Consider the following 17,424-nt stretch of genomic DNA (forward strand, 5'->3'; position numbering starts at 1 on the left):
GAATGCAATTACAGGTCAAATTCTTTACAACCAATAACAGAAATCTCCATTTTCACAGTGGATTTTCAAGTCCAAGACAGTGAAAACTTCTTTTAAACAATATTTAACAGAACCAAAAGGAGAGTGAGGGAGTTTGTACATTTCCTCAGAATTTTCTGTGATGAATGTTGACTTAACAGTAGCCTTTGTGAAATTACAAAGGCACAAGGAGCCTTAAGAACTAATAAAATGCACTGAGGATGAAGTCCTATTTCTTGATGTTTCCCAACGTGACCACACTTAAGCATTTCAGAGGCATTTCTAGCAAAGGCTTTCAATTCATGATCTGATGAACTTCTCAAAAGAAAAAGCCAGAAGAGCAATTTGACTCCACATTTGTTATTGGTTTTTATTTTTAAATATGATTTTTCCATTTGGGGGAACTGAAGGACAGAGAATTAAACAAAACAACTTAAGAAAAAAAAAGAGAGAAAGAGACTATTTGTACACAGGGTCCATGTCCTGGTAGGCTTCCGAGGAATTGAGATCAAGAGAAAAGTCTCTGGCAAAATCTCTTCTAGCCCCATTTTAACTTCTTGTACAGAAAAGCTTAAACTAGGTGACATACCAAAACTCTTTAACTATTGTACAGTTTAAAAACTTTCACCCTGGAGAACAGATCTGGCTCCGTCTTTATCACAAGAGCTCAATGCTCCTAAAAGCTATGAGCTAAGTCAGAAGTGCCTAATCTGTTTTAAGTTTTGCTCTGAACCTCGCAAATGTGGAACTGGATAAAAGACAATGAGAATGGCGTGAAAAGCAATGGAGGATTCATGGAAAAAGAAATGAGAAGCCAAAGTCAGAACCACGATGTGTCATTTCCAGTTGCTAACTCACTTTAGTGTAGCAAAGCACAAAATTGACATGCTTTATTCAAATCTATTTCAACCCTAGGGCCTAAGTATAAAATCTCTAGTTCAGTCAGTGGTAGTAAATAGTGCAATTTTGAGTTTCAAGATCCCTAGAACATAAGCTTTAAGAAGGCAGTGGCGTGGACATCTGTTTAGAGCCATGGCCTTGAGGCCTTTGGTGGCCCTCGCCATCACTGTCACCCTTCTTTAAAGTTTGGTGTTTACCAGGAGAGTGACTGGCAAGGGCTCTGATAAAAGACAGTTTACTTAAAAAATCAATTAGCCACTTTTCTTTCCAAGGAATAGTAAGCCTTACTTAAAAAAGGAGCATGACCCAAAGGCACAGTCAAGTAAAAGGCTTATCTTTTAAACTACATAGTAATTTTCCCAAGGAAATTAACCAAGGGCTCTACAAATCTTGATAACAGTCTCTGACTATGTGTTTGCAGAATATCAGACTATTTTTGACCATGGGACAGTTTATAAGCAACCAGTAAAAAGTTTACTATTTATGAGCAAACAATTTAACACTAAAACAGAGCTGGCTTTTTGACGAGGGCAATTAGCTTCTTCATGTTCCAAACACCAAATAACATTTTCCCATTAATTTTTAAACCAATGTGGCTTTAACTTAAAATAAACTGTACATCAAAAGAATGGAAAATAAACAGCCAGGAACACAATTTGACGAATTGGATTTATTTAGTTTATTTATCTAAACAGGGACCATTGGATCTCTTTAATAGGCTGACAGTTGCACTGGGCTGGTTAATAAAACATTCAACAGTGTCTTCAGCCAATATAGAAATGCAAATCCCATCAGAAATATTTTATTCATGAGGCAGTAATTTCAGTTACTACCAGTCCTTTTTTTTTTTTTAAGGCACTCTGCAAATAAACAGTGCCATCTAGTGACTAACAATGAAGCCAAATTTATCACCAGTTTATAATCAATCTTTCAAAATCTTACCTGTTTTTATCTTTCCTCTTTATTTCCTAGGTAAGATCAAAGTGGCTAGGCAAAACAAACAAACAACAGGAAAGTCGATAATAATTTGTTAAGTCATTTAAGAAGGATTATAAGCAGAGACAACTACATTAAAACCAATAAGCTTTATAATTCTTCCTCTGTTTTAAAGCAATTTAGCACTGTCTCCAGAAAATATACACTTCATCTGCTTAGAAAACTCAAACCACTAGAAATAACATAAAGTCATCACAAAAATTTGCTCCTTCTGCCATAAAATGGCACTAAAACTTTAATTCCAATGATTTTTTTTTAATTAGTTAAGTAGGTAGGAAAAAATCCTCCAGTAAAATTGCAGTACCTAATCAGGGATCGACACAAATTTTTAAAAAAACGTACACACACAAGAATGTGTGAGTGCACACACAGAGATATATCTATATCAGTACACACTTCAACTTTGCAGTGACTACAGTGGATACAGAAGTTATTTTTGCAGGTCATAAAGCTCTACAGGAGCTAAAGACAACAGTCTAAAGCCGAAAGCAGTCAAAAACAGCCACTTTGTAAGAAAGAGTCACAGCTTCCAAAGGGAAGAAAATCTATTAAGGCCAACCTCAAATTCAGTACACAAGACCAATGATAAAATATTTAATACATACTACTATTCAAGTTAAATATACATGGTGGGGACAAGGGTCAAGAAGATGAACCTTTTGCAGCATCGAATTAGGGGACCAGGGTGACACACAAGCACAGATCAGCCCCCAGAAGACTTCACTACAGCTGAAAACAGACTTTTGGGTCTATTTTCTGTGTCAGCCTTTGAAATTATTGGAGGCTCTGTGAGTAGATTTACCAAGGTCAAAGCCTGGAATGAGAATCCTACAAACAAAGGACAGTTGCACGATGATTTTCTAACAATTTCACCTAGCAAGGCCTTAGGAACCATTGTTCTAAGAAAATAACTGCAAAGAAAATCATGTATGTGCATGTGAATACAGTATCACTTTCTCCCAGAAAGGGGTCATAGTCATATCCAGATAACTAAAATATTTTTCAGTTTCTGTTTATAAAATTCGGAAAATGTGAAATGAGATGTTTTAGACTAGGTATGGAGAGCAATGCATATCAGCCAGCCTTACCAATGTCAATGTCTTCCAAGGAAGACTATCTCAGAAAAAGAAATCTCAGTTGTATTTAATTCTAGAGTTGCAAAATTGCCATAATGACGGATAATAACACTAACTTTTTCATGTAATTGTGGGTTAAATGAGTGATATACACAAAATATTTAGCTCTGGTCTGCCTATGAATTTTATTTCTTATTTAACATTCTAACACAGAGAGGATTGGAGAAGAACAACAAAAATGATCTGATAAGTCACAATAAAAATGTAATTCTAAAGAATATTTAATGAAAGGTATAATATTGTTGATACCCTTTAACTCAATAAAATGTCTTCTGAGAAATGACCCTGATGAAATAACCCTGTTCTAATAAGTTCATTGCAGCATAATAAATTATGGAGAGAATAAATGGAAATATATTAGGATTCAACAAAAGATGAACTAATATCATTGACTGAAATATTATGCACCTATTAAAATGATTAAGAATTTATAGAAATGGAAACTCCCAATGTTAGAATCTTGTGTTGTAAAAAATATGAAAAGATGTGGATTGAGTAGCATCATTATTATGTAAAATAAAACGATAAATTATACAAGGGAGAGGGAAAGGGAAGATTAGAAGGAAGCAAATCAAAATGTAGGGTGTGGATCTTTTGAGGTAACACGGCTAAGGTGATTTTTTTGTCTTCTTTCCTTATTTATTGCCAGAATATCCTGTAATGAGCAGGTATTATTTTTACAGAGAACCAAACAACAAATGTAATTTTTAAAATGTAAATCATACTTATTAAATGTACATAGTGGAGGAAAATTTTTCTGGGATGATTCTGTCCAGTCTGGCTTTCTTATTTCTTTCTGGAATGCACTTAGCGCCTCCAAGAAGGATAAGCTAATGCTATAATTACAACATATTACTACTGACACTACCCAAATCTCTACAACATGCTTTCATGGTTTTTCTATAGCTTCCACAGAGCAGAAGTAAAATATCTCAGGAAGGCATAAGAACAGAAAATACAAAATGTAAACAGAAGCATCAAGTTTGTGACCTTTCAACAAAAGTCATAATTTGAAAGGGTAAATCTCTCTCATTTGGACTTCCTTAGTCTATCTTAGACTTAAAAAAAAAAAATAGAATATAGCTACTGGCTTCACTCCTAAACTCAGATACTCAAGTTGTCCATTCACCTGTTAAAAGAGAGTGTAGGCAGTAGCAGTAAAAGCTTCAAGCTGTTCCACAACATCCTTTGAACCCTGACCTAAGGGACCAACTCCGATAGTCTGCAGGTAGTTGGGTTTCCAGGACCATTCAGCCTCACTGCTGAGACTGTCAATAGAAGTGCCATTCTCTGATGTAGACAGCTCTGCACTAGGAGCGGGTCTAACAATCACATCACATAGCCTGCCAAACAGGAAAAGGGTAGCATTCGGGCACCACTGACCTGGGAGAGAAGTGAACTTGAGACTGGGGCTAAAAAGCTCGACTTCTAACATTCTTTACAATCTAATCCTCCACCCCAAATCCTGTAGTCTGTGTATGCATCTTAAAGGAAGTTCAGCTTTGTTACAAGAAAAAAGAAACATGCAACTATACAAATCAACCACAAGATGGTGCTAGCATCATAGTACAACATCAGATGTCAACGATTCAACACTCAACACACCAGGTCCTCGTAACTTTTGGAACATTACCCTGATACATCACTTACTTGTTCCTTTCTTTTTCTACTTACTGAGACTTGGTCAAACATTTCATACAATGTTAAGTTCGTTGTGGTGGTGTTGGTGGTGGTCTGTACGACTTTAGGGGTATTTTGTTTGATTTTATTTTCCTAAGAAGCAAACAATAATCTTAAACTTGAAAAAATCCTCAACTATGTTTCCCCCCTTTTGGCTGGTTCATTTTCCTGGGCATGACCACATCCTAGCTAACCTCATACCAATATTGAAAGAAGAAATTATAAGGACAGCTTAAATACATGAATTCTATTTTTTTTAAGTTGTTTTCAAATACAGAAAGAGGCTATTAAATTGATTTTTATTGAAACATGAAGTTGGGGGTAGGGAATTGCAAAGGATCATAGAGAGAACATTTGAAAGTGTGTTTGGCTCATCTGATTCTGGTCCTGGCTCTGAACAGCAGTGTGACTTTAAGGTAAGTCATTTGGTCCCCCTGGTCCTTCCCTTCCTTGTCTAAAAAATAAGGTGACTGGATTTCAGCTTCTTTGGACCTAATATTCCTAACTTACTCTGACACTGTGAGAATCCAAAATGAACGATACAAAGCTTTAGGAGGCCAAAAATCATGAAGAATGGAATTAGGCAGGTGAACAGAATCATCAAGAATAGCGATAGTACAGAAGGGAACACAGCAAGGACTGCTGACTAGCTTCCCGCAACGATGACTACAGGTCACAACATACATTTTAAAATCTTTTAAATAGGTATTGAGTCAGCTACAAATTAAATTTTATGACAGGTCATTGTAGAGAGAAGACTATAATTTTTTTCATTCTTAGATGTACACAATTATCCACTAAGAATTAACAAACGTCAAACTATACTGAACTTTCTTGCCAGTGATCACAGAGTAACTGATACAAGACTAACCTTCCTGCTCTAAACAACTATAAAAATGGAGAAAATGTGTGAAGCAATCATTTTCAAAAATGGGACAATAGGCAGCGTAGGACTGAAATCCCTTGAGAAAAGAAACACTTGCACCCTACAGCGGCCATGGCTCTCAGCCTGGAGGCACCATCCAGATTATAGAGCAGGGGGCGGAGCCAAGATGGAGCGGAGCATGACTCTGAGCTTCGGAGCAGACCCTGGAGGTGCGGACTGCTGAATGGATGAAATTTAGCAAGGTAATAGAGAGAAGGGAGCCACATAGACCAGGAGCTCTGGAAATCTATAAAGGGGTCCTGGTAAGTCTTTGGCTGAAAATGTACTTGCATATATAGAGGTGAGAGGCCTTACAGAGGACATGTACTGAGGAGCCATGAAGGGGAACAGAGACTCTGGAGGTCACCTAAAGCAGGGAGCTAGAATTCCGCCCACACAGAGAGTTGAACATTCCCTGCATGTTCTAGTCATCCAAATGGAATCCAAGGAAGGCCATACTGTAAAATTCAGGCTACTCTAGACATGTCCTAACAAAGTTAATAAGCCTTGAAAGGATCTAGTAAATTATCTACTTATTGACTTAAGCTCAACATTTTCTAAAATACGCATTGTCAACAGAGGTGATATCATGCCCACGGGCGCAAATAACTGGTTCTTGGGAGGATGAAGAACCTTAGATATTACAAAGATATTGCTGTGGCCTCCAAAGAGCCATAGTACATAAACAGATGTACAGATACACAGTAGATCCATGGTATATAAATTTCCTGGGGAAGAGAGCGGCAATTAGTGGGGGGAAAAGTCTAAAAAAGTTCCTCAGAGAGATGCTAATGAAAAAAAAAGGTTGAGATGCACTGCTCTAAAGTAAACTAACAAAATTTAGGCTTTGAACAACATAGGGTCCACAATATCAAGCATATACTAATAAAATTACTAGACATGTGAAGAAGCAATGGAACAAAATAGAAAGCCTAGAAGTTGACCTGAATTTTACTCAGCGGGCAATGAGAACGCTATAGGATTTTGCGGAACAGTGTGACATATTCAGATCAGGATGCTAATAAGATAATTCCAAAGTGGTACAAAGGAAGGTTTAGAGTGGGAGAAGAATAGAAGGAAGAAAGGCTACTACCATCACCCAGATTGAGAAACGTGAAGACTCACTGCAGGGGAGACGGAAGCAAGGAGTATTTCACTGGCAGTACTGTTAACTCTCAGGGACCAACTGGATGTGCCAGGCGGTGGAAAGGGAAAGATTGAAGATGACTCTGAAATGACTTGTCAAATCTAAGTGTTTGTGTTTAAAGGACTCTGGGGTGGAAGTGTCTAGTAAGTAGTGAGAAATACGAATTTAGAGCCTCAGGGGAGTCTGAGTGAGAAATGCACGTTAGCATAGCGGTGGTCACTGTAGCCGCAGGAATGGATGATAACACAAGGGGTAAGACAGTGGAGTAAGTCTGAAGAATCCAGGTATCTGAAGGAGAGGCAGAGGAGGAGGAGGAAGGAACAAGAAAAGGAAGCTGTGTGAGTAAATATACACATAACACGTGAATTTTTAACAACAGCCTGGAGAATAAATGTTTAGTTCATAGTTGCTGGCTCTATTTTTCTTTATAACAGAAAACATAACAGAACCTGAGAAATGCTTATCCAAGTACATGATATCTAAATACCTAAAGGAACTCTACTCAAGACTACATTCTTCAGGAAACAAAAAAGACTTAAGATTGGGTTAGCTTACTTATAAGCCACAGAAGCAATTTAATTTCTGAAAAAAATATTTAAGAAGAAAAGATTAAAAGTAAATTCAGCATTATAGGCTGAATTGTTTCACTCCCCCTCTTCCCCCAACCCCCACCCCAATTCATGTGTTAAAATCCTAACCCTTAATACCTCAGAACGTGACTGGATGTGGAGATGGAGTCTTTAAACAGTTAAAATGAAGTCATTAGGGTGAACCTTAATCCATTGTGACTGGTTTCCTTATAAGCAGAAGAAATTAGAACACAACATATAAAGAGGATATGAAGAAACAAGAAGATGGTCATCAAGCCATGGAGAGAGGCCTTGTAAGAAACAAACCCTGTCAACACCTCGATCTCAGACTTCCAGCCTCCAGAACTTTGGGGGAGGGTACAGTTCAGTGGTAGAGTGCGCACCTAGCATGCACAAGGTCCTGGGTTCAATCCCCACTACCTCCATTAAATCAACAAACAAACAAACACCTAATTAACCATGTCCCCTCCGAAAAAAAAAGAAGATAAATTTCTGTTAAGGCGCCCAGTCTGTAGCACCTTGTCATAGCAGCCCTAAGTGGGCTCACATGCTTAGTTGTTTTAGAAACCAAGAGTAAAATCTCCGGAAAAGAGTTTCATAAAGATGAGGTAAGCAAGCCAAAATAATCCTTATAAATATTTTAATTTACTTTCATCATTTATATTAAAACATTAACTTTAATTAGAATTGTCTAAGTATAAATTTGAGTTGTCAAATTCTGAAATCAATCCAATTACCTCACCATATCGCTCACTCTTGCTGAGAGAACCTGCCTTTCCCAAAGCAGTGAGAGAGGGTTTCATCTAGTGCATAGCACAGAAACTAGGTGATTACATTTCTTTTCTGAATTTAGGCCCATTATGGATTCCAATTTTTCTTTTAAATTACTAGGAACACAACTTAAAAGTCAACTGCATCAGAGTCACTGATGTAGCCCATCTCAGTTTCTCAGGAAAATACCTATTAGAATACAGAATAAATATGCAAAGCTGCAAATCACCCCATTTCCAGACTCTAGGTGGAATTTCCACCAGAATCAGTACCACTGGCCTTGTCGTGGAAAGGTATACTGTAGTCTAGGAGATGTAGCAAAAGTAAAACACCTAAGGAAGGAACAGAGGCAGAAAGATAAATTTACATGGCAACACCTGACTCCTGTCACTCACAGGTAAAGCTCAGATCTTTCCTCATCTGCATTTTTTCTATTTTAATTTTTAATTGTGGTAAAATATACATCATATAAAATTTACCATCTTAACCAATTTTAAATATACAGTTCAATAGGGTTAAATATATTCACATTGTTGAGCAACCAATCTGTACAACTTTTCATCTTGCAAAACTGAAACTCTATACCCATTAAACAGTAGCTGCCCATTTCCCTCCCTCCCTCCAGCCCTAGGTGACCAACAATCTATTTTCTATAAGTGTAACTACTTTAAGTGCCTCATATAAGTGGGAACATACAGTATCCGTGTGTGACTGGCTTATTTCACTTAGCCTAATGTTCTCAAGGTTCATCCACGTCATAGCGTAAGTCAGAATTTCCTTCAATTTTAAGGCTGTACAATATTCCATTGCAAGTACACACCACCCTTTGTTTATCCGTTCATCCATGGATGGACACTTAGGTTGCTTCCATCTTTTGGTATTGCAAATAAAGCTGCTGTGATCAAGGGGTACAGGTATCTCTCCAAGATCCTGCTTTCTGTTCTTCTGGATATTTACCCGGAAGTGAAACTGCTCACCTGTATCTTTTCCACTCCTATTACTTCTAATTACTAACAATTTAACATTACGTCTTTAAATTTACATTCTTAAATTTGCTATAAAGTGGGTGGAGTTGAAAGTCAGATATATGGGAAGAGAAAGCTAAATATTCTCATGAGACAATCAATACAAAGGATCACGTATATGAATTATCGAGTTCCCTCTGTCTTCTGGTGGGGAGGAGTGGGATGCACCCTTCTAAGATTCAGATAACAAAGGCTATGGAGCCTGTCCCAGAAAAAAACGCACAAAGAGGTGCGCATCAAAACACTGATATAAGTTCAGAACCTCATGAGCGGTGCATCCCCAAGTAAGATTTCAAAATTCTAATAAATGCTAGATACCAACAAATACTATCCAAACTCAAAAAAAAAAAAAAAAAAAACAAAACCCCACATGATTTGGATCTATTTTGTGAGTCATGAATCCAACATACCTTCAAGTCTACCATGAGCTAGCTCTCTAAGCATTTTTAGATCCCCAAGTCATAACAATGAAGGTGGTTGCTTGTCTTTGGCACTTATTGCAGACCGAGGCATGAGAGGGAAACAGTAAAAAACAGAAGTGAAAGTCAGTCTAAAGATTGTAAGTATGACAAAGGATGGAATCTGACTCACAAAATCTGTCTCAAGTTTTCCCATTTCTTGCTTGTAGCTTCTCATCCTGTTGCTGTACATTCCTCGACTTTGGGGTGGTATCTCTCGGACTTCCAAATCCATCTGTTCCAACTGGAAGGGTAAGAGAAAAACATGATTTAAACCAGATGCTTTACTCTCCATGTGACTAGACGTTTAGAGTCGAAAGGATTTAATCCCAATTCCTCATTTTACAACTTGAGGAAGCAGACCCAGGGAGCTAACTGCCTGTGTCAAAGGAACATTGGGACTACTTTTCTGCTTAACTTTCGTTAAGGTCAACAAACAGTTACTGAGTGCTTGCCAAGTGACACGCGGTGTGCCAAGGTGCTTACTCTGTCAAGAATTTCTTTAAAAACATATGCATTAATCCAAACATCCTCAGTAATAATGATTTTTCTATCCATGGAGTATCCTATCATTGAATTCAACCTCATTTGATCTTCTGACCCCAAACCATCAGAACGATGAGAAGAGAAACCAGACTGTTATTATTGCTCTGAAATGTCAGCCTAGCCTTAGTCATTTGGTGAAAATTCTTCTGGAAAGTCTTATCTGGTTGGGAAAATCCCATGCCAACCATTATGTAATCCTGACCTCCAGCCTTACACTTTATAACCATGTTGATATGGAGTTAAGTGGACACAAATAACATGTTAAATTACACAAAGCTCACTGAAATCACAGCAGGGCATTTTATAACAACCTGCCATAACACTTTGGATCCAACACAGGAGCATTTAAAGGGAAGCAATACAGAAGTAGTATGATGGTTAAGAACACAGGCTTTCAAGTCAGGTACCCACATTCACATTGTAGGCTCCACCACTTACTAGTCATGCAAACTTGGACAGGTTTCTTAACGTCACTGGGTCTTACTTTCCCTGTTTCTAAAAATAGTATGTCTTTTGTAGGGCAGCTGTAAAGATTAAATGGGGTAATCCCCCTAATGTGCTTAGAACAGCATCTCTTACTTGGTAATCACGAGATTAATATTAACAACAGTAGTTGATGATTGCTGATGACGAAGGAATACGGCAAGCATGATACAAAGTATCAGAGGTGGCTTATTTATACTTGGCACTGAAAAATAAAAACCAACAACTACATATTGGCTCAGACCTTGTCTAACAAACTCACATCCAAAAATACTGTCATAGATTTTGCCTTTTAAAGCATTCTAATAAATTATTTCTATGAACACTATAAGCTCGGTACTATTAAAACTCTTACTTGCCCAGTGTTAGAGTCTGAGTAACAATGGTGGAACTCAGATAAACCAGAAAACCATGTTTCAATTCACAGGCCTTAATTTTTATAAAGAAAAAAAAGAATGATAGTTTTAATTAGCCTGGATTTAAGCAGTAACCATTTAAATTATTGACATGTCTCACCGTAAATGTGAAGCACCAATAAATCAGTTACCAGCAAGGCAATTATTTAAAGCACTTCTCTGAAATCATCATTAAGTACTTAGTTCCAGTAAGGCTGAGCCTCCAGACAAATAATGGCAAAAGTACACGTGAGTGACAATCCAAGAGTTAACTACATTTTTGTTTCAGGGATTTTACAAGGACACTTAAAACTACATTAAAAGTAGGTAAGAAAAAAAAGAGGAAACACAGAACAGCACTTAAAATGAAACCAGAAATAGGCTAATACATACTTGTTTCATGTTGTCACAACATTTACAAGGCCAATGTCAAGTGGAAGACGTGGTAATTACAAGACATGCAGTGTCTAAGAGATGCATACAAACTGTTCAGCAGAAATACAACTAATCCTAATAAGTCAAAGCATAATGAAGGTTTTTTCCCCAGGTCCTCATCAGAAAGACAGTATGTAATATAATGATCAGGGTCCTTAACAAGGATGTCATCAGAATCAAGTAAATCAGCTGCCTGATCATTTCAAACAAATAGAAACACATATCTAAGACACCACTCTTCACGTTAGTAACAACTGGAGATGACTATAAGATCCATGGTGGCATAGCTATGTTTTACACTTCTTGGTACAGTAAAACTTTGGTTCTCAGGAAACCAGCTTTCTAACATCATCAAGTAAATCAACGTCTCCAAAGGAAGGCAAACCAATGAACCAAAACACAGATTTTGATGGAAATAAAACAAAAAACAGAAAAACCCCTGCTACTGACAACTCAATAATAACATAAGGAGTTAACTCAAGATTCGAAGAATTGACCGGCTGTATTATTTATGGTTAGCCTGCCAACCAGAAGGAAGAAGCATCCTGATTGGCAGCTATGGTATACAAAAGATCAATCTTTTCACATGAAGGCCAGGAACCATGAGAGAAACAGTTGACTATAAAAAGGAAGAAAGGACAGAGAAAAGTAGTTGAAAAAAAGAAATAAAGGAAACTTTCAGAAGAGAGGCCAATGTGGGAAGCTGAGGTGTTAGAAGCAAAGCTGCCCCAGCAGACAGTGAGATGAGCGGCAGATCTCACAGGGGGAGGAGAGAACCAGCCTTCTGACAGATGGGAAAGGCCGGAGACAGTAAGACAGAGCAGCAGCGCTGCAGCCCGCTGCCTGGGCATTCGAAGACACAACGGAAGTGTCTGTGATGTAACGGGATTTGGGGGGAGGGGGGGGTGGACAGCCGCCTACTTCTCCAGACCCTGCAAAGCAGCCCCCCGCATGTGGTCCTGTTAACTAATGTTACTCAGGCAAATCACCTTGAGAAAAGCTGCCCCTTACAGCCCCTTCCTAGAGATCCATCACACCTCTTAGCCTACTTAAGGGTCCAAGAAGGTTCTAGAGAAAAACAATAGCCAAAAACCAAGGCCCAACCTCCAATTCTGTTGAAGCTGCAGTTTCCCAAACTTACTTGAACAGGCAACGCCAGTTAATAGAAACACACTGTGGGAAACTGTCTTAAGTATATCAGTTAGTATTTAGTATTGAAGGAACATCAAGTAGTACCCTTCAATATTCAAAAAAAGCAACACACTCCTTTAGGAGCACAACGCAGCAACAAGTTGAATCATACTTGCAATACCAGGCCTTAAAAATCAAAACTTAGGACATGATACTTTTTTAACACTTTTTGCTCCTTGATTGGCGAATTTATTTTTATCAAAAAGTAGTGGTTGAGCTGGAGCTCCGTGTTTAGCATGTCTAAGTACAAATCCTTACTTCACCACTCACTGGGTATGGGACCTCAGACAAGTTACTTAATCTTTCTAATTCTCAATTTCTCCATTTACATAATGGGGGTAATAACAGTGTTGGGAATCACTCCTCTGTGGGTCTCTCATGCTTCTGTGTCTTCTGCATATGCCAAGAATGCACGACCCTGAGCACTCTTTTCCTGGACAGGGAGCAATCTTGGAGAAGGAAATAATGTGTCCCTTGGGAACAAGGGGCAGTCTTGCTTACAGGCTGCTATAAAGCAGGGTGTTTCCCCTGCTCCATATTCCTCTTGTGTAAGATAATCCACTGTAGGCACAGGCATGCTTCTTGGGCAACCCTGCATCAGCCCCATGGGAACTGGGGCTCAGGGAACTGATACAAGCCTGCTGAAACTTTGGCAGCTGCTTTTGCTGTTAGTAATAAGTCTTTTGTCTCTGACCTAGGACTCGTGTCTTCTATCGGCATCCATGAAATAGTGACAAGGTCACGTGGTAGTGAGCAAGTAGGGGGAAATCTCAATCCTTAACAGTTTTTGACAATTAGTACCTGTCTCACAGGGCTTTTGTCAAAATTAAATATTATAAAGCAATAGGCTTAACCCAGTGTCTGGTACCCAGGATGCCTTTAACAAGTATTAGCTATTTATAGCTATTATGAAAAGTATTATGAAGGAATAAAAATTCAAGACGGGTGTTTAATGAATCACCTTTATTAAGAAGAATGAAATCCCAAAAAGCTATTAAATTCTCAATTTAAAAACTGATGAACTCTAAATCATGAAATGCTAATTAGCAATGTCTCACATTTCTACAATGTATAAAAGAGGCTTAGAGGAAGGCATCAACTTCAGTGGCTCTGGCTGTGTGTTCAAATATATTACCAAGTCTGCACGTACCAGTTCTTTTGCTTCTTCGAGCTGCTTCTCCACATTTGCAACCATCTGCTTCTTCTCATCTGAAAAAAACAATAATATTAAGGAATTGCTAAGGATACAAATAAGTAAGTTTAATATTTAAAGACTTCTATTTTTATATACTTTTTTCCTTTCTGGCCAGAGTAGAGAATTAACACATCAGGCAAATGGCCATATCATTCTTCGGTAGGTTAGGAACCACTATAAGCCACTGATTCTAGGCACCGGGAAATACATAATTCTGTGGAGCACCAAATTACTAAGAGATGTCATAACATTTTTAAGAGAAACCAAAAATTACTTTGTTCTTTAGAAGAGACTGGGTAGCAGATTTAGTGGTGGCATGAGGAATTTGCAAAGCAATGACTTTAATAAATTGAGAATAACTGATATATGAATACAGTTTAAAAGTCCCATACAAAAACAATTCCTAACACTGGGTAAGATGTCACAATTCTTTAAAAAATTGTGCTTGTAATGGAACAGGTGTAATGGAAGGAATATTTGAAGTCACTGATTCTAAACCCACGTCCACCATCTACTCATTGGTTATGGGATCCTGGGTAAGAGTTTTTTTCTGAGGCTCAGTCTATACTCTCTAAAATGGAAATTTAAAACATCTGTTGGATTCTTTTTAGCTCAAATAAGCTGATGCAAAAGAAATTACTTTTTAATTTGTGGAGTGCTAAGTGTTCATATGTTATTTATTCAAACTAACACAAGTTATAATCCAACTGTAATTCTGTTTTCTGGTAGAGACATGTTCTAGCAGATATTTTCATAAAAATTTTCCCTACCCCCACTCCAAATCAATTGGCCCATTTATGTAGAGGTGGCACCTAAGTTTTGTGCTAACTAAATTTATTGAACATTTGTAGTTTTGTCTGCCTGACACCCGTCTCATCTCAGGCAACGACCCTCTCTCTTAGATGCTCTCCCTTCACCAAGTAAGTCAATAGGAGATATTATCTCCACCTTTTAACACCAAGCAGGACTCTATGGGGCCTTCCTAGGACAAATCCCTCCCCCATATCTTCTGCTGTAGCTCCTTTCTGAAGTATCTGTTAATAATATCTCATGCATATTTCCTAAGTTTTTCAGATGCTAAAAACCACCATCAAATGGAAAAAATTAACTACTTGATGATTATGAGCACATAGCTCCCAGGCCTTCCAGTGCCTAAGGATTGATCACCGTCAACGAATCAGAGAACTGTGCACAGCTGATCACATACCCTGGGATGCCCCTCCCTGGGCTGGCCTTTAAACATGCTCAGCTGAAACCTTTCAGGGAGTTGGAAGGTGGGGCTTGGGCATGAGCCATCCATTTTTCTTGCTCAGCCCAGCAATAAACCTTTCTGTGCTCCACACTCCAATGTTTTGATATTGTTTGTTCTCACGGGGTGTCGGACACACAAACTCACATTCAGTAACAATTTTGGAGAAGCCAGCCTAGGATTCTGTGCCTGTGGCAGGTTGACCCTGGCCAAGGGCAGCCCCTTCCCTGGGTCCCTAGCCGTTGCCGAACTTGCTTCACTTGAGGCAACTGGGAGGGACTCTCCCTGACAGGCACAGGCAGGAGGCTATTTGGAGCTGAGAAACATCTGGAGCTACAGTCCACATTCGGTGTTGCCTGGGGGTGAGTCGCTCCAGCTTGTGCAGGCTTGGAATTCTCTCCACTCCATCTGGGCTCATTCCCTTGCAGGAAGTGAGCCACTCTGGGCTCCTTGAAAGCCACTCTGGGTCCTTTCTCTTTTGAGAGTTGGGCCCATCTGTTTGGAGGCCTCTGTCTGGGAGTGGAAGTGGAATTTGGGGGCTACACCTTGTCTGATTTGTGTGTGTGTGTGTGTGTGTGCGACCATGTTTGTTGTTTAAATATGTGTGAGTCAGTACCGCATTGCCCAGTTGAGACATCTTTGGTGAATAACACAGCTCAAGTGTGACGACACCAGGGTCTCCTTCCTATTGTTCTGGCTTCAGCTGCAGTGGAGCGTTGGTTGGGATTTTCCCTTTCTAGCCTTGATCATTCATTCGGCTCCATCTCTGATGGGGCATTGGCTGGGGTTCTCCCCTTCGGGACTGATGGGGCACTGGTTGGGAATCCCCTTTTGGGGGCTGGGGAACTATGACCCTGAGAGACCATTTTGAATTGTTGTTTGCTTGATGTTTGATAAAATAAGCAGCAAATGAGTAATGGACGATCAGAGCTCTGTTCCATCTTATAGCCCCCCTAGGGTATATTTTGCAAAACTGGGAGATTTTCAGCTATGCTCCCATAAACGAAGGAAAATGATTTTTTTTTTAATTATAACACTGTGTGGGCCCCCAGTGGCTCTGCTAATATATCAAAGTAGGCCTTTTGCAGTTACTTTGGCTTTTATTTTGTGTGTGTGTGTGTGTGTGTGTGTGTGTGTGTGTGTGTGTGTGTGTGTGTGTTGATACCTGAACCCAAATTCTGTTCCCTCTTGATTTTGCTGAAAGTGAGGCATGTGAATGTGAATGAATTTTATACATATATATATATGTGTATAAAATTATATATTACTGTTTGTTATTTCTTCAAACTGAAGTGGATATATCGGAACTGGGGAAAAAAAAAATCTCTGAAAATAGCCAAGATGGTTGGTTTTGGTAAAAGCAGTTAGAGAAGGGATCTGCATTTCTCTTCCTGTGCCTTTGAGATGTAGCTACCTATCCGGGCTCTCAAGGAAAAACAAGGGTTTTTTGTTTTGTTTTGTTTTTAATCAAGTGGAAAAACTGCAAGATCTCTGATTCTGTCTATCTTTATGTTAAAAAAAATTTGTAGATGAGCTCTATTGAATTGACTTAAAAGTAAGTGCTTAAAAATTAAATACTTCCAAATATAAAAGAAGCTAAACAGAACACATTTAGGGTTCATGTGATCTGGGAGATATTCAGCATTGAATTGGTATCTGCTATTAAAGATAGCTTAAGCTTGTTGGTATAATCAATATAGACATGTATTTTATCGTACCTATGTTTACTGAAGGTCAAGTTCATGTTGCTTCTGTTGCAGAGTTTGTCAGCAAAAAGAAAAAAATTAATTAACTTGGTATGAGGAAATTCTTATAAGTAAATTAAATGCAAATGAGATTAAAACTTTGGGTGAACAATTTAGAAATAATTACGTTTTAGGAATGTCTACTTAAAAATGATCTCTCTAGATACTTGGTAACTTGAAATTTTAGAGTTGTGCTAACTTGGGTTAAATGATAGATGTTATTGAATAGTTGAACAGCTAAGTCATTCCCAAATAAGATAAGATACTGAAACATTCACTAGAAATTAAGATTTCTAAGAATTGATGATTCTAATTTAAATATGTAATTGAAGCTACTAAAAATAATGGGGGAAACACTTCAGTATAGAGTAGGAAAGTAGGATATATGTTTTGCATGAGAAAAAAAGGTATGCGGAATGTAATTACACTCTGTTAAGGTAAAATAAAGTGATTTGGTCTTAGAGTTGGTTATTTCTAGATGAGAAAAAAAATAAGGTACAGATATTTTGATGATCAGTGCTTTCTACTGAAAGATTTGT

At 38.3% G+C, this 17,424-nt stretch overlaps 1 protein-coding gene across 10 annotated transcripts in view; it reads right to left on the reverse strand.

The window, feature by feature from the left end:
• VTI1A (vesicle transport through interaction with t-SNAREs 1A) overlaps positions 1-17,424 on the reverse strand; it is a 341,670-nt gene that overhangs the window by 316,319 nt on the left and 7,927 nt on the right. For all 10 annotated transcript variants that reach the window (XM_010969812.3, XM_045506553.2, XM_010969811.3 and 7 more), the window contains exons 2-3: positions 13,847-13,905; positions 9,780-9,890 (exon numbers count right to left, since the gene is read on the reverse strand). In XM_010969812.3, coding sequence (XP_010968114.1) covers positions 9,780-9,890; positions 13,847-13,905 — 170 coding nt within the window. The remainder of the gene's footprint in view (positions 1-9,779; positions 9,891-13,846; positions 13,906-17,424) is intronic.

The sequence above is a fragment of the Camelus bactrianus genome, chromosome 11 (genome assembly GCF_048773025.1).
Source record: "Camelus bactrianus isolate YW-2024 breed Bactrian camel chromosome 11, ASM4877302v1, whole genome shotgun sequence".
In the NCBI taxonomy this organism is placed as follows: domain Eukaryota; kingdom Metazoa; phylum Chordata; class Mammalia; order Artiodactyla; family Camelidae; genus Camelus; species Camelus bactrianus.